The sequence below is a fragment of the Candoia aspera genome, chromosome 1, assembly GCF_035149785.1.
Source record: "Candoia aspera isolate rCanAsp1 chromosome 1, rCanAsp1.hap2, whole genome shotgun sequence".
Lineage (NCBI taxonomy): Eukaryota > Metazoa > Chordata > Lepidosauria > Squamata > Boidae > Candoia > Candoia aspera.
The window spans coordinates 76,995,907-77,019,600 of NC_086153.1; the positions used below are offsets into that span (position 1 = coordinate 76,995,907).

The following is a 23,694-nucleotide window of genomic DNA, read 5'->3' on the forward strand; positions in this document are numbered from 1 at the left end:
TGGAAGACGAGGTTAGGGACAGATCATCATGGAGAAAATCTATGTGGTCGCTAAGAGTCGACAATGACATGACACATAATCAATCATCCAGTGTCAGAGACAGAACTGCAGGTCACCATAAGCCACTGTTATCTCTTGAAAGCATAGAACACCAGTCAACTAAATAATAGACCAGTAAGATAAAAACAAGTATTTCGTCTTCTTGCTACCTGGGTGGACTCCAAGCTGAACTTTTTCTATTAAGCCAAGAGGCAAAAAATAATGAAATTGTCAGGTTTCTGCCTCTGTAGAAAGATCCTCTTCCAGTTCAGAAACACTGCCAAATTTATGCTAATAAATGATTTAGATTGAAAATTAATTTTATAGATTATAAAGTCCTTTGGAATTGTCTTGTATCAGTTTATTATGCTGCAAAAAATCTGTTATGAAGATTAAGTAATAAGAAGAAAACTATAGAATGCATCTAAGAGTGTGCATGAAAAGCTTCCATATATCAAGAACAAGCCTTCTTCTGTGGCAGCAGGAACATCTCTAGAATGCAGTATGAAAAAGCACCATGGTAAGAGGAGTGAACTATGGCTGTTTTATTATAGAAGGAATACATTTTACAATATTTGTCTTCCAAATTTTGGAGATGAGGTTGCTAACTTCCTGTCTTCATTAAAAGTCTAGCAGAAGATAAGTGGCGTGTTCTTCAAATGTTAACCTTCCCAGGAGGATGGGGCAGAAGAGCAAGAGAAAACTCTCATATGTACATGCAAGTCTGCTCACTTAATATTGCATGTAGTCCATCATTAGGTATTTGAATATTTGGCACATTAACTTGTTTTGGAAACCAGTTTTATTATCTCCATCATTAGATGACATGGAAAGGTAACACCTGCATTCCAAATTATAGGTGTAACCTCTGAGTTTCAGTGCTGACTTAAGCAAGTGAAATGGAAGACAAAAAGTTTGTGCATACTGGAATTGCTTTTAAAAAGGATTCCACAGACTGGTCCACTAATTGCACTCAGTATGGCTCCATACTGGAATCATCAAACCTAAGTTCTTCTACTGACTGGGAGCAGGAAGACAACACTGGCTTTTTACTTATGAATTAGCTAATAAGTCTTCACAGTATAACGAAGAAAGAAACATGCTTTGCTACAATTCTTGTATTTGTCAATCTTTTATCTTCATGAATTACTTGAGATATAGCTCTAACATTAGGGTAGAGGAGAAATGGAAACAAAAAGAGCAAAGCAATAAAACAGAGGTTTAAAAATGAATGAATGAATATATAAATAAATAGAGTGACATAAAGCAAAGAGAAACAGAATCAATAAGGAAAGCACGGCTAAATGAAAAACTTGGAGACAAAATTGGTTAAAGAGCTTTTTTTTAAAAAAAAAACCAGAGAAATATTATCTACCTAGAAGAAGCCCATGATATTTCACTGAGATGTCCAGAAAAAAATCAGGACACAATACCCTTGCCCTCCCCTTCTAAATGTTGACTCTTTTGGTGGCCCTGGTATATAAGTTCAGTATCAAATGTGGCACAATGCACATTATTTGCCTCACATTACTTTTGTGAGGTGACATCATCATGCTACTGACATAAATTACATAAATGAAATCTGCTTCATTTGAGTTGCCATGATTATATATTTTTAGATATAACACACTGCTGGGAATAACAGACAACCCCTCCCCCAATTAGTCTGTTAAAAAGAGGTTTTATGTAAAATAAATGTAAATATTCTGAAAGAGAAAAGCATCGTAACTGAGTAAAATGTATTGGAAATTACAGTCTGTACACTATAAATGCATTGGTGATCTTCATGTTGTTACAGCTGAAGAAAAAGGGGGAAAAGAGGAAGAAATTTTAAAAAGAAACAGATACATGTCTGCTTAATACTTAACTACTTTCAGTACCAAGTATTAATGCATATTTCTGAAAAGTTTGCAGAAAGCTACCTTCTGTTTTTGTATGATAATGTTGAGGTCTACATACTATTCTTATGCTCAAATATGCCTTTCCTTTGTGCTTACCACAAAGCTGATTATTCTATTTTAATTTATTTCTTCCTGCTTGCCAATTGACAAAAAACAATATTTATATGAGAATGTAGTAGCATTGAGCTCTAGCATTTCATCGATTTATTAGCAAAGTATTGCATAATATCCACCTGTCCGTTTATTTTATGTTTTATTTATTTTATTTAAATATACCTACATATATATATACATGGATGTGATGGATTACTGAATTAATTCAAAAGCCCAAAATTTCTACATGCATATACACACATACTGAATGAAAGTATGTTTTTTCTTCTCAGAGTCCTTCTGCATAAGAAGAGGAAAGAGGCAATTGTTCCCTCTCTCTGTAAGGGAGATTTTTTTTTTCTCTTATACAGAAAAGGGAGATGTGAGATCTCCCAGTGTGAGTCAGCAGGGAGCCACTGCTTTTCCATTTCCCTCTACAAATGAAAAAGGATGCCAATTCCAGGTGCACATAAGACAGTCCATATTCTTATAGGAGTTAAACCATTTACACTTCATAAGTATTTGTATGTATGCTTTCCCCAAAACATCTTTCTCACAAAATATGTAGAAAACCATTTCCTATCTCAACAGAACAGCTATTGTTGCTTTTCTGAAACTAACTAACTAACTAACTAACTAACTAAATAAATAAATAAATAAATAAATAAATAAGACATATAAAAATCTACATCATGTGAGACTTCCAGTGGGAACATGGCAGATTGAGCAGCTGTGCCTGCAGGCTCTGCGGGCAGAACTGACAATGCAGCAATTTTTTTCTGGCTCAGGCAGGTTTTCCTAAAACCCAGGAATGTTCTCCGGATGAAGGAAAACACCAGGAATCAGGAATTTTGGGGGGGAGTTGTTTAGGAGGTTTATATGATTTTTTTTTTATTTTAATATAATGGGAGGGAGTAACTGTACTTAGTGATTTTTATAATGTGCTAAAGGGGAATGATTTATAGAAATAATGTGATTTGGCTTAATATAGAGTAAGAGATTATGGAAAATTTTTGTATATCCTTGCTGTTAAAAGTTGGAAGTCACATTTTTCTGTAATGTTGTAAAAAAATTTCTTTTGTGTTTTCACACCTTTTTAGTTTTTCTTCTTTTGTAGTTTTTTGGGGGAGTTTGTAGCTTTTATCTTTCTCTTTAAATTTAATAAAATTCGTAATAAAAAAAAATCTGTATCATGCAACCCGCCCCCACCAGCTTTAATTTAGTGCCCATATTGCAACCTACTGTTTCCAACTGGAATCTAAGAAGTGTTCATTTAACTGCTGTCCTCTTCAAAAATTAGGTAACAAAAGTATGTCATATATATCACAGGAATTATACAGTTATCTCAACAAAGCTAAACTATTTAAATTGCACCAATATTCTTGATCTCAGAGGAATAAAAATATTTTTTGTTTTTTAAAAACCCTAATGCAGATACTATGAAAGGTGAAAGACACAAATTAAGCAACTTGCAGAACAGAAGAGCAAAGGTTTTTTTCACAGTAAGAGTCATAACAAAGTGGTATGACAATGAGAATTGAACATTCTGTTTTCAGCTCATGAATTTTCCTAAGTCATAACAGTCTGGTATTTTTATCTTTTTGAAACCTACAGGCATGTCATTGGGAATCCAAATAATAACAACAACACAATTCTATCACCCACATCAAGTGAAATGAATATAAATGGCTTTCAATGATGATCTTCCTACAATAATTGAGAAAGCAATCTGAAAGTCCACTTTTATTTTTTATAATCAAATTCCACTATCTAAGGAAAAGTGCCTTTAATAAGGCCCTATTTGCATACTGTATCAAATGAAACAGCTCATTCTAGAGCATTATTTTTGGAGCCCACAATCTTACTAAGGTATTAGAATGTTCTGATTTTATACATTTTTGCTGGTAACATATTTTCACATTCTATAAGTTTTAGTATGTTACTGCCAGCTAGTATTTTTTTTCCTCAGACAAATGTAATGGCTGAAATTGAGTGAAACAAGGTAATCTCTGAAGCCTATTTTTTTCAGTCTTGCTGTTACTTCTTTTTTAAGAGCCCCAAGTAGAATACACTAACCTCCACTGACGTGCACCTCATAAAGTGAATATTTGGGGGATGATAACATTCGCATATCTGGCCGGAATTTTTCTGCAAGTGTTTCTATGACATCCTGAGTTGTGGCAGTGCTAGACACACGGATACACTTTGTTGCAAAATTTCCAGCTGCTTTGTCTTGAAAATAAAACCTCATAACTCCATGGAATTCCAAATCCTGCAATGAAATAAACAGAGTCAATTTGATTCATTCTCATTACAATAAGCTTAAATTTGTTTGTTTAAATCAACCAACTGCATTACATTAAGTAGAAAAAGTATATGAATCCAGGGGATATTCTACTTTAACAGCAAATAATCCGTGAGTACAAGAATATTAAAATGAAATACTTTGACATCATATGGGTAGTTTCACATCAGTAATACAAGAATAGGAATAAACTAAAAACTCTTGGAGACTGCCATGTTTTAAATTTCAGTGCTTTTCACGGAAGGTACATATGCTATACATCTTTTAAGGACCAGTGAAAATGATATAACATTATAAATTATATAACACTAAAATGGCAAACATTACTACTTTGACAGACTGTGTCTAGAAGATCATATCCAGTCACACACATTTCTATCAAAATCCAAAGTAATACTTTCCAATTGTAGTGGTACTATGAAAAAAAATCCTTGCTCAAAATAAAAGTTCCTTAATATATCTATATTTGAGAACTCCATCTTAACATCAAAAAATCAGGAACATAAGCTATTATTATTTCTGGCCTTGTGAATTTTTTCAAGAAATTTCTTTTTATTTCATTTCTTGTGAAATCAAATTTTTTATTAGTGCTGATCACAGAAAGATGGTGCATTTAGTCAAGTTAACTAATCTTCCTAAAAATGCGACAAGTAGACAACCACTTGAGAAGACAGGTGTTGGACAAATTGGCAGAAACCCGGTACACTTACATAGATAAAGAAAAGTGAGGGGCAGGACCTGGTAGTCTTATTGGCTGCTCCCCAAATGCCTTGTCCTTAATTCTCTAGAGGAAAAATTGGGCTGTGAATGAAACAGTTGTTCCTGCTGGCACTCCTGACAATTTTTTTTTTTTTTTTGGAACTGGGTTACGGAAGATTGGAAAAGTTGAGGCTTTGCTCAAGGCTCGATGGGCCAGAGCTTCCATTCTCTGCACTATTCTGTAAACTGGTCATATATAATTCAGATTTCTCAAAATCAATACTTAGTATTGATTTTAGCACAATCACAGCATTACTATTTCAAAAACCTTACAAAACTGTTTTTAATTTTTATAACTGCTTAATTTAAGCAGTCAAACTGATTGCCACTTTAAATTCTCATGAACAATTAAGAAAAAAAGTAATAATTCATATACATGAATCAAATAAACTTTTTGTTGTGGTATAGCATATGTTATAACTAAGAGACTGTAATAACTTAGTTCTGTCTAAGCAGTAAGTAGCGCAGCGACAATCATCAAAAACTCTCAAGACCTTACTAGCTAGGGTACATATTTGAAAACTGCCACAACTACAAACTTTCTACTGTGTTTCAGAACTATTGTATTGGAAAAACATAACACGATGATTAAATTATTCTAATCAATAGTCTTAACTAAATATTCAAGTATGTAAACAGTTCATCAAATAATTCTTCAGCTCCTCCTGTTAACATTGTCAAAATGATTTTTACTATGAGGGCCAGTCAGTTTTTAAAGTAATTATGTGGAACCTCAGGGCTGGCAACCCAGAGCACCCTAACAGCCATAAGATAACTTCATGATATATTTCAAAAGATACCCAGCCAATTATATCAGAGTATTTTAGCTCAATGCAATATTTATAAAAGGCAGACAATGTAAAGTAACACATCTATTGACTGCAACTCAATGTGCACATAAATATTTCATTCTCCACTTCTCCCAGCAGATGCTGTTTGACAAGTATTAACTACAGCAGCCACATAACGAAGGCTTTAACAAATACAACATAAATTGTAGTTACCTCACATTCAACTACTTTTAGGAACATTATTAATAGCTTTACTAAACAATGCAACTACAAATAGGTATTTTTAAACATTTTATTCACCAAATCAACTGCTACCATAGCTTTGAAGGCATTCTACATGAAAAAAGCAGAACTGTTAGCTGTATTTTTATACTAAGTACTGTCCATGACGATTAGGCTACTGACAAAAAGTGGAGAGGTTACTGGCTAATCCAAACAAGCCCTAAGTGATCTTCCCTGCAGCAGCATTGTGATTGCTGTGGCTGAAAAACTTGGGAACTTGGAAAAGATGCAGAAGCAGCTTGATACTCTCCAGGAGCACTATCATACTGAAATGTTCATAAAGGTACATTGCATTGGGATACTTTATTTTCTTATAGCAACATTTGGGGTTAATAATCAGTAAAAACATTTACTTTCAACCATTTTATTGTAAACCGCCCAGAGTCCCTCTTTTGGGGGAGATGGGCAGTAATTAAATTTGAATAATTAATAAATAAACATGGACCTGTTGCCAAGTACAGTACAACCCAATTTATTAAAGAACATGTGCATCCAGCCCCAGCAATGAGAGCCCGGACCTCTTGCTGGAAAGCAAGCAACAGCTTTGAAAGATACAAATGGGTACTCCTCAAAATCTTCAGAGATTCAACAAGAGATTCTTGAGTTAAACAACCCCTGAAGAATGACTAGAAAGCAAGTATATGCTTAAAAACATCCAGTAACTGCTTTTCATCCCCCACCCCATCCCACCTTTCAACTTGTTCCTCCTCAATATTCTGTCACTAAGCACATTCAATTCATACTCTCCTCAGGAATTTTGGGTACTTCTATAAATTTTACAACACCTGCAAATTACATAATCTCTTGTATAATTCTGACTACAGAAGGATACAGATACATGACAATGAATTTTACTTCCTTTATAAATAATATTAAGCTTGTAAAACTTGAGAATTCCAAGTCAGTTTCCTTTGCACCAAAATAGTTTGCTGCATAATATTCTAATATGCATATATGTTTTGCATTGTTTGCTTATTTTACATTCTAGTTCACTTTTTAAAGTATAGATAAAAGTCCTATCCGATGCTCACTTCTTTCACCTTGTTCACCCAGGATCGCTCACTCCAGCCTACTCCCAAATCAAGCAGATTCTCACTCATCCAAAAATGACATTCAAATTACCCATTTCTCTGTACTATGTGTGTGCAACTACTTATCAAAAGTTACTCCAAAGATGTACAAATGGAACGAGAGAGATGGAACAAATGGAAAGGGTAGTTGCATTGGGAAAGAAAGGAAAGAGAAAGGGGGAATAAAACTGGATGGACATGAGTGAAAGGAAAGAAATAATTGAACAATAAAAGAAAGTAGTTTTGTTTAGGTATTAGGAAAAGGATGAAATCCACAAGTCATTAGCCCCTCTCAACTGACAGCTAATTTTCAAAGGCATGCATGTCTGCAGCCATTTGCACTTCTTTCCTATTATTTGTTTTTAAAGGCAGCATCTTCTCAGCAAATATAAGACAGCCCCCCTTCCTTAATTCGCAAGTAATTATCAGGGGTGGGAGGAGAGGAGATTTTGTCTTCCTAAGGAGTATATACAGTATGTTTAGCTAGGGCTAGTATCTGGGTGAGTGTTGTTTGCATAGGTTTCCTAGCAGTCAAAGCTCCATGAAGAATGAAAAATCTGAAATGCAGCAAAAATAAAATCAATTTTTCAAATATATTTACAAACTAAAAGAATAATTTCAAAGACAATATGAAGTTAACTATGCTAATAATGCCATGTTACTCTTATCAGTGATATAGCACCAGTAAAATTACTACATGAGCTACAATTTTAGGGAAACACAAAGCTTTCTCTAATATTTTGTTTTGCTTTGCCAAATCATTAAATTACATGTTTGGGATACCTACCTTCAAAAGTAATTTTACACAGAACTTTCCCAATAACTTATAGTTTATTAAACCTCTAAAATGATTGTATAAATATGGGAATACCTTTCCTGCTTTAAAAAATAAGGTGCTACTTAATTCTGCAGCTTTTTACACATGCACAGCCACTTCTCAGGTGATCCTAGCAGTTATATTGCAAGCACACTTAAGAGAACTAATGCAGATTCACTTATTGAACAGAACAAATTTCTTTCACACATAACTTTTTAGAAATAAATTTACAATAATTTGCAAGTTAAAAAAAAAAGACTTAAGATTAGACTCTCTACATCCAAAATAGTTCGGGATCAAATATTTAAAGTAGATGCACACAATCTATATCTTCTTATTTATTTATTTACATTTCCCACATTTTTCTCTGAGCACTGAAAAAAAAAGTATGGTGCACATCCCCATGATTTTGAGGTTGAGAACACATGCAAATAGTAAAGTAAGCCTTAAAGGGGTTTAACAAAGTTTAAATATACAAAGGAAAATTATTATTCCCAAAGAGTCCTTCCCCAATGCAAAACCATGCTGCTGCCCACATGACCTTGGGCATTCTCTCAGCCCAACTCACCTCACAGGGTTGCTGTTGTGGAGAAAATAGGAAGAAGGAGTATTAGGTATGTTTGCCCCCTTGAGTTGTTTATAAAAATAATAAAAGTGGGATATAAATAAATAAAGTCACTTCACTAATGTTATGTCACAACCCGCCTCACCCCCTCAAACAAATATTAGTTGCAGCCTGAGTTTATCAAAGTATTGCCAGCCCCCAATTTAAAGCATTCATTTTTAACAGATAATCTCACAGACTTCTGTAATCATAAAAAGTATCTCTTCAATCATTTTAGATTATCCAGTATAATATTACATTAATAGAGGGCCCCACTTCTCTGCAATAAATAGAAAATATTTAGTGGCAGCCCTAAATCTTGAATAGACCAATATTAATATATGCTTGCATATTTATGTTATCTTGAATGTTGTGTTGTTCTTCAGAAACATCTTGTGAGACACATGGTAAGGAGATGCTCTGGAGAGAACTCCTTGGCAAAGGGACAACTGCTCCCAAAAAAGAGCCCTGTCAGCAGTACTAAAATTAAGAAGTTCTTTATTTCTGCCCCCGCAGTATTAATCTAGCAAAAAGGGATTAATCCACAGCCAATTAAAGTATATCTTTGACACAGAACCCAGATAGTATTTTTATTCATACTGGAAATGTAGTTACTAACCAATACAGAAGTAACAATTGATTTTCAATCTCAAAAACAAAAAGGAAAAACGTTTTGATACCATTTAATTGTTAAATGAAACAAAACAAAAAATGAATACTATCAGGAATAAAACACTTAAGTATTTATTATTTAAAATAAATAAGGAGGCAAATAATTTAAATAGGGAGGAATGGTATCAAGTGTCATCTACCTAACAGGTGCAATGAGCTGTAAATATTCCCTTCCACTGAACACAAGCAGTATGGTGCATGCTGCCCCCTTAGCTCAAACACACATTTACCTGTCTCTGCACAATTATTTTAAGGAACTGCCAACAAAGTGTAACCATGGCAGAGCAAAAGCACATTTCAATAGAAAATATCTGTAGCTCAGGGTTGAACTGTGGCATTCTTGGTGCTCTCTGAGCTTGATTGTTTGCTTGCAGATGTTTCATTATCCAAATAGGTAACATCATTGGTGCAAGTGAGCGTGCCCACTTCAGATCTGCATACTACTAACACTCTAAATAAAGGTCTTTCTATTCACTGAAACTGGAATCCAACAGATAGAAATTGTTGACAGAAGTGGAGATGCAGTTTTCATCCATCCCTTCTTGTACAATCTCTCTGTTTCAATTATCCACTCTTACAGAGAAAATTTTCAGAAACAGAAAGAAAGGGAAATCAATGCAAATCACCTACCTCTTCCACTGCCCTAGGCATCAAATTTCCTATACTCAATTGAAATTACTCCCAGACAATTGTAAATAGGATTATAGCATAAAGTCCTATTTATTTTCAATGGAAAAGATCAATTGTTTATGGATGCACTTAGCTTTAATTGTAATATACACAATGAATAACAGTGTGCTAATGAGGTATCTCTGTATCATCTAAGTCACAAGAGGCTATCAGACCCAGGATCAGCTTAGGGAAACGAAGTTGAGCTAGATGAGGGACGACAACTAAACTGAAACCCAATGAATAAGAAGCACTGTGAATGGCTGAGACTTTCATTCAATAATTAGGAAAGTAATTAGGGAAGTAGGGCTGTACAGTGCTTTGCATTCAAAGAGGAAAGGGGGCTCTGAAGCTCATGGAGGCACACACCTCATGTCTAGTTCCTTAAAATCAGATGCATTTTTTTTCCAGAACTATGTAGCTGCTCTCTGCAGTTGTAGTACAATCCTGGAAAAAGTCTCAATTGGCCTAAAGAACTGCAGATTAGTGCACCTTTTGCCTTCAGATTTGAAGCTCTACACAGTCCCATTATGGAGTGAATGCACTTTTGATAGAATTGTATACACCTGAGGGAACAGAGTCATATAAAAATAATAAAGGTGGGATAGAAAATAAACAAATAAAAATAATAATAAACTTCTAGATTAGGTGTGGGAAATCTACAGTGTTTGGGCCCTGTATAAGCCCCTACTGCCCTATTTTACAGCTCCCAGAGCCACCAAAGCTTGAACTTGCCAATCAACTAATATCTAGTGGGGATTCCTTTTTAAGATTCATGCATCTCCCAGCAAATTTCTATATGGTGACCTGAGGGAAAACATTCTCAGTACAAGTGACCAGGTAATGGAATGCTCTCCCTGTTGAGTTACAGCTGGCACTGAAACTTGGAAACTGTTGGTGCCAGCTCAACATCCAAGGTTTTGGTTAACTGGTACTATTTCGTCCATTTTCATTTCATACTGGTGTCCCACATCACATAATTTAAAGATGTTTAAGTGTTTAGAAGTTTTTTCTTCAATTATTTTTAACCCATACTGTAATTAAGTATAAATTCAGGTTTTAAATGCATCTAATCTCACTGTAAGATTGTTTTTTTTTTCAAAAATAAAAAGCAGGATATAACCGTTAGAATTTGAAAAGTTAAAAGGGCAGTTATGAAATGATTGGATGTTTCTTAGCACATTATCACTTTCACAATACTAAGATTATAAGTCTATACTTATTTACAGTGGCCTACTCCTAGCTTATGAGTCTATCCCTTAACCATGACCCAGTTCAGGTGCCAAGATTTTCATATAAAGGCTGCTTAAGATGCCTGCACTTTCAGAGGCATTTTGCTGGACATGCAGGAAAGAGCTTTTTCCTGTGTAGTTCCTAAATTACAGACTGCATCTTTTTAGGAATGTTTAGTCCCTACCCTCTGTCTTTGGAAAACGAGAATAAAATAAGTTTTATTTTAATTGTATCTATATTTGTATTTTGTGTGCACCTGTGCATGGTGTTAGCAGCTCCATCAGTCTGATTGGATTAAAAAGTGGAGTATAAATAAATATATAAAATGCACTACTGTGCATTCAAGTCCTCCAAACTTTCAAGAATATAACATGCTTAACATATTCAGTAAATAAATTAAAACTGCGCCTCATATTAATTTTAAATCCCACATATATTTTAAAAAGAATTTTTAAAACACCTAAGACTAAAAACTGTTGATCCATTAATTTTAAGCACTCTAAAGGAATTGGGAATGATGTTATCATGAATACCCCTAATTTGAGCCCTCACTTTTCCGGTTTTATTTGGATACTATGTATAAAAACCATTACACTACTTATCAGTTCCATTTCAGATGGAAGTAAATCTGACTCATAACTATTGGAACAGATTATTTTGCTAAAGGATTATTTTATCAATGACTCTATAGGTAGAAATAGCTGTGTTTGTCTAATTCTCACGACACACTGAGGAACTACTCATGAAATGGCAATCCTGAAGAACAATTTGGTAGGACATTTACAACTGGAAAAAAACCATTCTCTTTTGCCAGGTAAAAGATGTATTTATTTCAAAGGTTTTTTTATGGTGCTTAATAGCTTTAAACAATATGGATTCTAGCCCATAATACCATTAACATTATTCACTATCTAATACCAAATGTAAGCCAACTGATTTCAATGAAATTAATCCAGGAATAGACAATTTTGTGTCCATGTATTAATATACCCACAAACACTATTCTTGGCACCTAACAGGCTCCAAACCCCCCTTAACTATTTTATTTTCTTTCTTAATATGCTAGCTTCCTTTATTAAAAAATAAAGGAAGCTAGCATATTAACTAGGATTAGCCTTGAACATCCTTTTTACTGGGAAGCCTCTGGGACCCACATTATCTTAGAAAATAAAAAAGAAATCATCTGTAGCCCAACAATTTGAATGTGGTGTGCCTACCTGACTAGGAAAAAAATAAAGAGGAAATGTAGGGAGCACTCCGTGCATTTTGGTAAATGAGTATTTTGAAGCTAGACTTGTCCACCATAATAGTCATACATGTCCTTCAAGTAGTAGGCATTTTGTGAGAATACTCACAAGAAGCCCTCAAAATTCCAGTTGTACAACTAATTGTGACCCAGTTCTTCTGGATCTAACAGCAAAATGTATCATTTGAGGAACTATCCCATAAAATGCTCAAGTACTGTAGTTAGGTGTTATGATAGCAGTAAAGTTTACTCAAATATGCAACAGGTAAACCTTCAAAATACACAGCAGCATATAACTATGATGATGTGAAAGTCAGAGGGAAATTCCTGGACACATTTTTTTCAAAAAAAGTATCTGAACACAGATATGAGTCCCATCCAATTTCACATGTGATCCCTACACATTTTGACCTGTAATCCCACACACCGCTGAAATATGATTCCATAACACTGTGTATATTTTGGCAAGAAAGCTTTTTTGTTTGATAGTGTAACATGGATTAATGTTAAAGTATCTGAAGTTCAGAAATCATGTTTATACTAGACTGAATTTTGAAAATTTATCATTCATAACATGAATAGCTCTAGTGGAGACAATAATATTCAACATTTATAAAAAGATTTTTATATATCATAATTGAAGAAAAGCTACCACTTCAATTGTTTCTGCAGTATTGAACTAACAGCTGATTCATTTTATATTTATACTCAATTTTCTTATGCAGTTAACTGGTATTTGTCTTTTTGTAAATTGTAATTTCAGCTAAACCTTTGAGATGGCAAAGAATACTATGTTCAATTAAATAATACTTCACAATTAAATAGTATTTCAGAAGCACTGTCAATATATTTATGATCTCCAGATTTCCCTTGTTTTATTCCTTTTGCAAACTCTCATAAAATATCTTAATGAGATTTCTTGGCAAATGATTTGGACTCAGTTCAAAATTTCCACACTGAAAGTTCAAAACAAAACAGGACCAGAAATCTTTTCTTTCTGCCCCCCTAATTGCTATTTTATATAGCACTTCTATCAACCAAATCTTGTATATACTGTGAGAGTCATAAACTACCAATTAAATCTTAAGACTGTCTGTCTGCATCAATCCATAATTACTGTTCAAATATGATCTTTTAAATAAATTGTGAGTAATTATCAGTAAGAATGTGGCAGTTTCAGGAGTGCCCCCACAATTATAAAAAATGCTCCCAGCCAACATGTACTTGACTGACATCTTATTTTTATATATATATAAGAGCGGCAGTTTTTAATTAATCGGACAGTTTTAAATAGTAGGAAGAATTGCCAAAAAGGCACAGGATGGTGGAGAATTTGGTCTGTGGAGAGGAATCTTTATCCCTAAACCTATGTGCATAAATCTACAGCCCTATAGTGAGAAACAATATCTCAGTCCTAAAACAACTTCAACCAAATAAATTTCTCACCAAAATCTTTGGTTGGAGATAGTTTGAGTTTGCAAAGAGAGGAGGAGGGGGACACTTCAAAATACGAAGAGCTTCTCTAAATAACAGTGGAGGTAAGAAACACAATTATAGTTCCTCCTATTTTCTGTCAATCATGTTTTCCTTTCTTACTTTTTCTCATGGTCAGTTTTAAAGTACCTGATGAAACTGCAAAGGCCGCTGGATCTCTTTCCAAGCCACAATGGCAGCCTGAAAGTATTTTTTTTCCAGCATATAATCTGACTGCCAGTATATCTCTTATGCTATTGCTGACTGTCCATTAGTAATACTGCTTAATATAAATGTATATGGAATCCCTGTCCCTGACTGCCTACTTCTTAGAAAATGTGAGTCACCTATGAGGGTTATCTAATGCTGAAATGCTGCTTAATCTGACTGGCTGGCCTGCTAACTAACTGGGTTGCAGTTACAAAGCAAGCCCTCTCTTGCTCTCTGAGGACTTTCTGAAAGAGAGCTCCATTTTATCTTGATCTCCCACCTTTGGACTCTTCTCAGATGCTGTTTGGGGAAGAGGATAGGTGAAGGCACATGACTGAAAATGGAGTGTGTGTGAAATTCTGCTGATGGCAGAAAAATCCCAAATAAGTCACAGCTGTGCATGGCAGAGGAAGGACAATTTCAACTCCTGCTAGCATAGTCTACCTGTCTACTTAGAGCAATGATTATCGAAGAGTAGATAGCAAAGGTCTACCATACCGTTCTCTGCAACCTCTCAACATTCACTGATCAAAACTCACTTGCTGCCTGAGCCTCACTTCCCTGCAAACATCGGTAGTCAGCTAGTGAGAGCTCGACTGATGCGTCAGTACTCCACCTTTTTGCATGCAGCAGCAGTAGCTGGTTCATGAGAATGAAAACAGTGATTGAAAACTAGTTGCCCAAAGTATACAATTGATAATACAAACAGTAATAGAAAATAGGTTTCAACTGTAGTTACTGACTGTGAGCCTCCATACGTTAAGTGGAACTAGGATCTCATGCAAGCAACACAAAAAGAAAAGCACAATTAAAAATATGATGAATATTAAAAATGTAATATCATTGGGCCTCTAGCCCTTTGATACTAAGAAATTTCTACTGAAAAACATTCTTGACTGGCAAGTTTATGCTAAGAGTTAAGTTATTATGGCATGGAGTACATAAAATAATTAAATATTTAATATTTTTTTAAAAATTATTTTTTTTGTTAAAATTCAGTTTAAAAAGACCTTTATAATGGAAGGGATGGGAAGGCATATGCAAATGTACTTATAATCATATTATATGTCAAAGAATAAAAACTCCCATGCTTGTAAAAATGAAAACATAGGGAAAGGGTATATTTGATTAAGGTGGTCCCCACAGTCTGAATCTCTATTTAGCACTCTACAGTTACAGAAAGTATGCAAAATAGTGGCTTACAGCTGAAGTGCTACATGATTACCAAGGATCTTCAGGGAAGGGAAATAAGCGTTATGTCCCTGGTACTTGAAGTATTATGGAAAACTCTACCTACCCGATACAGTGCAAATGGAATTAACTGCTTGTACTGGTCTAAGACCATCATAAAAATTATGTATGTATGTATGCATGTATAACTGCTTGGGGAAGGACATGCCAAGACACAAAAAAGGACTACTGTCATCAGTTCTTTACCTACAAGATTTGGTAATTTTGACATCTAGGGCTGCAAGTAACATTTAAATCAGACAAACTCCCAGGTAAACATGCAGTTCAAATTATTATTGCCTGCAAGTCTATCCCTTATAACTTTTAGGTTTGGGGAAAAGAATACAGGTTTGAATTCACTTCAGCAAGTGGGGATGCTAGACTGCAGTCTACATTTTAATTGGATGAATCAGAGTTTGAAACAGCAATTTCTGCCACTGAGTCCAAATTCAAATTAAATAATCCCCAACTGATGGCTGCCTAACCTTTACTAAAATACATCTGGTGAAGATGTGCACGTGCTCTCTTTGTAACTAGCTCCGCTGCAAAACTGCTCTTCTAAGTTTTTTTCCCCCTTTAATGTTTAACTAGATCTTTTACTCTCAGACTCTCCACTTGCTTCTTGTAACTTAAGACTATTTTGGATAATAGAAGAATGGGTGATAGTGTTCTTCTATAGGAAAAACCTCTTAAAGAGTGCTATGTTATTTAGTTTTCTCAAGGCTAAAATACCAAGTTCATTCCCTCTTTCCTCACAGCTTTTAGTCTCCATTCTCTTAATCATCTTCTCTGAAATTGTTCCTACTTGAATACTGAGTACAATATTTGATATGGGCCCTGACCAGCAGAGTAAGAACAAACATTAAGTACAGAGTGCTGAAACTTTCTTATGGAAAGTTTCTAAACAGAAATCTAGTGGACATCAAAATGTGAAGGTTCTATTTTCCCCTTTCTACCTTCCTATTGAGAAGATATTATTAGTTCAAGAGAGAGGTAGAAGCAGCACAGTTCTCTATTTTGCAGCATTTACACAGAGCCTGTGTTGCTCTAGAAGAGTGTTTCTTAAACTTTTGTTCTTAGGACCCCTTCCCATTTTTAAAAATTATGGAGGACCCAAAAAGAGATATATTTATTGATACTATTGTATTAAAAATTAAAATTGACACATTCATAGAATATTTATTTATTGAATCATGTAAAAATAACAATATTAAACCTATTAGATATTAACAAATATTTTTCATGAAAAAACCCTTTATCTTCTTAACAAATAAAAAATAATAATGAGAAGAGTGACTTTTTAAAAAAATTTTGCAAATACCTTCAATAGCTGGCAAATAATTTTGATTTTGCAGACTCCTGAGAAAGACTTGGGGAACCCCCAGGGGTCCTCAGACCACACTTTAAGAAACACTACTCTAGAACAGTGCAGATTCAGATCTGGGACTAGAAGAAGAAAGTTAATTTACTGGATATGAGACTTCCTTCTGGGTATACATGCACAGGATCTAATTAATTCACATATACTGTTTGCCAAGATAGAAGGGTAAGAAGTAATATATATAACAACTTAAAGTGGGGAGAGGAACTACATGCCCATTTAGATCTACTTTCACCAATTGGCTCCATGGTTGAAGACCATCACAGACCATCACAGAATCTAGAATGAGGAATGTCAGATGTTATGAGAAGCCATAGGTCTGCTAGATTACAGGGTTTCTCAACCAGGGTTCCATGGAACCCTAGGGTTCTGCAAAAGGTCACTAGGGATTCCCTGGGAGATCACGATTTATTTAACAAATTATTTCAGATTCCGGCAACTTCACACTAAAGAGGTAAGTTTCATTCTTCACTTTTAGTTTAAGAACACTGTTAATGCACATATACAGGCCTACCCATGAAACGAATATAATGATTTTGTAACTTCTGGCCTATATTTGAGCTTGAATGTGCAGGGGTTCCCTGAGGCCTGAAAAAATATTTCAAGGGTTCCTCCCGGGTCAGAAGGTTGAGAAAGGCTGTTCTAGGATCTTCACTCCCCCCAATATACCCCTAGAAGGCTCTATAAGCACCCCTGACATAATTACCTTTGGTATTTTCAACAGGAGGAAATGTTTGACTTAAAAATTGGAGAGGATGGTTAACTGCTTTCTCTCACCATTCCAAGTAGTTTCTCCTCCTTCCCCTATCTCATTAAAAGTTTATTCTATTAGGATAGTGTCCTGATGTATAAAAATGCTGCATTAGAAAGCTGTTAATAGAAGTACTATACATATACAAATTAGTTAGCCAGCTTTACCCTAAAAGATGTATTCTTTTTAACGCACAGGAGGCAATGGTTTCTCTAATCAGTATACACATAGCATTGCTTAAATATTTAATAGATGTGCTTTTTATTTGCAAGTACTAATTTTTAATAAATCAGAGCTGCCATTGTATTATTACTCATCTAGGCATAAGCAGCACTGAATTCAACTGAAATTACTTCCAAATAGACATATTCAACACTATATTATAGTAAGCTAAAACTCTTTTAAGATTTCTATAATTGTGTGACAGCTGTAGTATGTACACATTTTGCAACAGTCATAATACCTCACACAAACAAGAAATGTAACATCTGAATTGGCTGCTATTTCTAAGGAAAAGTGGGTAAGCCTATATTGGGCATATCTGAATTACATAATTTAGACAATGGCTGTTTCATGTCACAGAATACCTCTCCCAGCTAATGCAATACCCTATAACAACCTTTTTTTATAAATTTTTTATAATTTTTTAAAATAAAATTGTTAATGATACAGAATATATCCCTCTCCTAATATGGACCTTATAAAGAAGCTACACAGATTTATCAAGTATCTAAATACTGAATCAATCTGAACTGTTTCTAGAGGTGATGTCATGAGTAAGGATGGCGAGCAGGGGGCTCTCACCCAGACTGTCAAGCGCATGCGTAGCACTGAGGAACTGTTCAGCCATTCAAAGAGACTCAGATCGGGACCGCCTTAACCGTTGGGGTTTATATGGCTGGATTTTCCCACGCTTTCTCAGTTTGTTAGGATTCTTGTTAAGTACTACTAATAAATATTAGAGACCAAGTCCTTGCCTCAGTGTGTTTCCTGGTAATCAGGACAGGTAGGGAAGCATTCAGAAACTATGATTTTGATTACTTATTTTCATTCCTTTATATTATTTATGCAAAATAGAAATAAAGTGTATTCCAGTAAGAGTGTTTTCATTTAAAGCTGAAAATGCAGACAAAATTAAGCCTATGGAGAACCATCCGATTTGTTTCAAGAACCAGTTCCAGAGTCCTAGGAATGACCTGGTCTACCACAGGGGTAATTCAATATAAATTTGTCTCTATATTAGAACATTCAGCAAAGCTGATTTCCTGTTATTTTGTGCCTGAAAAGCGATCTGAAAAAGAAAATATGATAGGAGTGGTAGTCCATGCTGAATGCTACCTGCCATCCAGCTTATAAAAACATATGGCAAGAGGATGAAAATCAAAACATTTTAAAAAGCACAGGAAACAATAGAGTCTATTTGTTGACTGAGCTTTCTGCCTACCTTAGTTTTTCTTTTTCAGACAAGGCAGCTAATTCTTAGGAATGTTGACTGAGATTAGTTCTTTTGTTCTGGTTAAATATTGGGTTGTTTCAGGAGTGAAAAGTGTATGTCCCTCCAAATATTATCGAACTCTTATTACCCTTACCCAGCACATCCAATGATGAGGTATAAGACAAGTTGCTGTTCAATAGTATCTGGGAGGTTATACTTTGCTCATGCTTGGTTTAAAAAAGCCATTAGCCTTTAATGTTCTGAGCCAGTTACTTCCTATAACAAACATAAATTAAGTCAATCTATTAATGAACTTCCTAAGAAATACTGCTTGGCTCTTTTTTGTATTTTTTATTTTGTAAAGCTTTCTTCTTATTATTATTATTTTGTAAAGCTTCTTAATTTCAACTACTATAACTTTAATATATAAATAATTATGCTTTCCAGGACATTGCAAGAATCACCAAGAAGAACAAAACCTTGAATACTTGAAAATCTCTTTGTAAACTATAAAAGCTCAACTTTTGATTTTGGTAAAATCAGTAATTCAGCATCATTCAGTACTGCGTTTAATTAATTATCAAATATTGTCACTGCCCATGTCCCCCAAAAGTCGGGCTCTGGGTGGTTTACAATAAATTGTGTAGTCCTCTTGAAAATACCTTGCAAATTTTGTTCCTTAAGGAATTACTGTGCTATATCTCTAATAGTACAACACTGGGAATAGGTAACAGTCAGTGGCATCCCAGATATTGTTGACCTACAATTCTGAGCAATCCAACAAGTATAACCAAAATGCTGGAAGTTGCAGTTCAGCAACATTCAGAATGCCACAAGTTGCCTACCCTACACTATACTTTTCACAATGTATATCCATTGCCTGTAATACATAAAAATGCTGGAGAATGAAGGTCAAGTGAACTGTAATAGATAGGAGAGAACTGCTGAGGGAGGAGGAAGTCTGGGTAAAGGGTAGGTATGCATAGAGAGTCTGTGCTTAAGAGTCCTCATGAGGTATGGCAAGGGGACTCAGAAGCATACATTCTTTGCCAGGGCTTCTCTCCTATGGTACAAGTTACCTCAGAAATAAGATCAGCATTCTTGCTGTTAGTATTCTGAAAGGTTACTAAAACCTGGCTGTTTAAGTAGACATCTGGGGATTGAAAAGGTGATGAAATATGTACTTGGGATGTGCACGGATGCTGCTTCATTTGTTTTATTAACTGTTACTATTGATATTACTTATCTATGGTATATTTATTTATTTTTATTGTTCGTGTGTATGAGTGTCATATAGCTTTTGCAACCTGCTTAAATGCACTTTAAGTGGCATGAAAGCACTTGTAATAAATAAACAAATAAAAGTGTATGCTCCATGAACAGTATAATTTATGCATGTGTGAATTAAATGATGAGACACAAACAGAAATGAAGTCATGAAGTCTGTGCAAGATAGAGGACAGGAAATAACTTGGTTACCATGGCAATACAGGTGTTTCTCCACTTTCATGTCAGAGAAAGGAAGAAGTTCAGCATGGCTTAAGTTTAAGAAAATTCCATTAGATAAAGTGTTGAATGGTTCTATGCTGCTAAGTCAATTCTTTTAAAAATGCAAGTGTGCAAAGACGGCTACAGTGAAAAGAATGGTGGCTAGTGCACAGATATAATCATACATCATATTAACCTAACATATCCACTGCATTAGGTAAACATTTGGCAATGCAAATGTACAAGGTAACTTACAGAGGAATTAATAGCACTGTTCTGCTTTACAAAAGCAAGCTAAAATCAAATTGCACAAATATTGGAGTTTCAACAAAAAGCCATCCAAGAAACCTAAAGAATCTATCCGGGATACTGAAATGCATATAGTTAAATATTACTTGTAGTAAGATAAGAACTTAAGTTCTCAAAAGACTGCATCCTTCAGTCTATTTCCTCAGACAATGACAGGCAATTTTTGTAACTGAGCCAATTTTGTTAACTTGAAAAATACAGTTTGAACAGGAATTATCACAATAACATTTGAAGTGTTAATCTAAAACGGAGTTTTCAGTTTGTAAACTGAAAGCTCTAACCTGTCATATAATGAAAAGATAGCAACAATACGAACATAATCAATCTGTATTTAAAACAAACTAGCAGAGTGCTTTCCTCCAAAAACAAGTAGATTCAGCTATCTTTATGCTTACTTAAAAAAACTTGTGGAGAGATAGATATAATTTAAATAATAAATAGATCACAAAGATGGATACACAAGAACATTTTCTTTCTTGAAATGAAGTTCAAGATTTAAAAAAATAAATCTAACATATAGATGTTAGGTATTATTCATCAGAAGGCTTCTGTTAACTGAAGACCAACCACAGTCAAATGCAAATTTCATTTGTTTTCTTGGGAACGGGCACATGACAAACCTCCACTCAATAAGCAGGCATTATAGTCCTGTTTTGCCCAGGGAAAAAACACCTTTCAAAATTCTTGCCTACATCATCTTCCATATCAGACTTGTACACACTAATTGACCAGTTAAAAATATAACAGCACCAGCAATTAGGTGTGGCTTTAAGATTACTTTAAAAGTTTTTTTATTTGAACAGAGCTTTAATAAAAATTTATCCACTGACCTTTTCAGTAAAACATTTTTGTTTTCAATATTCTGAAAGAACCTCTTAAAATTTACTTTAAAAATATAGTATATTTAAACAAATAATTAGAATGTTTTGCTAAAATATATGTATGTTAGGCATAACATTTTGAGCAGATTACATGTTTTCATAGTTTATCTCCACACTATGTAATCAGTGTAGAAATCAACTGGGTTGTCAAATTTTATTTTGAAAAATAAACATACTGCTTGCAAACTGTTCAGCAGGACCTGACCTTGGATACTTTCACAAAACCAGTTCTTATTTCACATACTGAATTATTTCCATGAGAATATTTTTTAAATGGTCTAAAAGATCCTGATATACTTACTACTGATCCTGAGATTTCTAAGAGGAACAAGAAGCCTGTCTATGTGCACTTCCTTATATCATGTTTCTGTGGAAATTAGAGTACAATACTTAGGAAGGCGAGGTAGTATTGGGGACCAGCCAGGTAATATTGGAAAAAGTGTAGGGGAGGGAATCAGGAAGTGCTAGTCAGGGAATCACTGAAAGGAAACACCAGGTTGATCCGGGGATTGCAATGGATGGACAAGGCCTGTAACAGGAACGGCAATGCCTCCAAACCGAAGAAAGGAAAAACCTGGGGATTGGGGGCGGGGTACCTTGCGAATCACGACCACGGTTCGGTGGAGGAAATGGTAAAGCCAGGGCAAGGAATCCTCCTCTCACAAAACGAAATCCCTTCCTCACCGGATGGAAAAGGCTACGGGCTGGCAATTTTGCAGGCATTAAGAGGTGGGTGCAGGTACAAGTGGATTACTGCCTCCCGAGAACGACCGAGGCCGCCACGGATGCCGGCCGCTCTCTAACCAAGAACACAATTCCAGCAAAATCCAGACCTCCTCTCGACCCCAATGCGCGGCCACACGCGAGGGAGAGAGAATAGGAGAGGGGACCTCCTTCCCGGGAAGCCGCCGGGTCTCTCACCTCGGGAAGGGGCGGAGTTTCCCCTCGGCGAGGATGGAGGCGTCGGCAGGACGTGAAGATTGGGGCGTGGGGGGGGGGGCAAGAGAGTTGGGGCATGTGTGCGCGTTGAGGTTTTTTGGGGGCGGGGGAAGCGGCCAGCAACAACAGCATTACCTCTCCGCCTCCTGGGGCGGAAAAGAGCGGGGGGGGGGGTGTCAGAGAAAACAAGCTTTCTCGTATTTCTCCGTCTCTCACCTCAGTGGGGGGACTGATCTCAAACAGGTCCAGCCGGTTCGCGTTCCAGTGGTTGATGATATCGGCCAGCTTGCGCCGCTCCTCTTCGCGGCTACCTCCTCCACCACCGCCCGACATCCTTCTCGGCCGTCCTCCGGCGCTCTCGCAACCACCGATACGATGGGAGGGCCCGCGGCGGCCCGGGCACGGAGTTCCCGGTGGATATGTTTTTTTTTTTTTCAAAAAGCGGGATGGCGGGGAGGGTGCCGCCCCTCGCCGAGCAAATACTCCTCCTTCTCGAAGCCCAGACTTTGCCCCTTCGCTTCAGTGCAGGCACCGAGCGGCTCAAGGTTTGGTGGCAGCGCTTCCTATTCGGCAGCGTCTCTCCTTTGCCTCACGGAACAACGCCGCCGCCTCACTCCCCGCCCCGGTTGTCTCCTTTCCTTCCTCCCCGCCTTTTCTCAGAGAGGCAGACAGTCACCGTTCCGTGCGCGCGGCCGCTCCGCTGCTCTACCACGAGCGCGTCACAAACGCCGCTCTCCTCCTCCTCCTCCTCCTCCTCCACCACCCTCCCCCCGTCCTTTGCGCGCGCACCTCCAGGCAAGCGTCCGCGCGCCGATGTCAGGTCAAGAGCAGGCGAGGGCGCGCTGGGAAAGCAGCTGAACGCGTATCGCTCCCACCTGCCTCCCAAAGCCTCTGGTCTTTTTGCGTCTCTATGTAAGAGAAGAAATTAGCACTTGAGGGCGTTGGGGTTTGAACCAGCGCGAACAGGGAAAGCCGCGCGGTAGCCAGGCGAGGCGGCAGGAACAATAAAGGGTGGCGACTGAAAGGGGCTGGGTCTGAAGGGAGGACGGGGTGGCGGATAAGAAGCGCTGGGAATTACGTTCGGATTTATTTTGCTTTAATCGCCCAGTTCTAAAG

General features: G+C 36.3%; 1 protein-coding gene across 6 annotated transcripts in view; it reads right to left on the reverse strand.

The window, feature by feature from the left end:
- The window catches only part of AFDN (afadin, adherens junction formation factor), a 101,049-nt gene extending 77,770 nt beyond the window's left edge, over positions 1–23,279 (reverse strand). For 3 of the 6 annotated variants that reach the window (XM_063307545.1, XM_063307553.1, XM_063307537.1), the window contains exons 1-2: positions 22,795–23,277; positions 4,110–4,305 (exon numbers count right to left, since the gene is read on the reverse strand). In XM_063307545.1, the coding sequence (XP_063163615.1) occupies positions 4,110–4,305; positions 22,795–22,911 (313 nt within the window). In that variant the 5' untranslated portion in view covers positions 22,912–23,277. Of the gene's footprint in view, positions 1–4,109; positions 4,306–22,794 lie in introns of all 6 variants that reach the window. The other 3 variants (XM_063307571.1, XM_063307561.1, XM_063307528.1) reach the window with 2 other exon arrangements.
- Between the last annotated feature and the right edge of the window lie 415 nt (positions 23,280–23,694).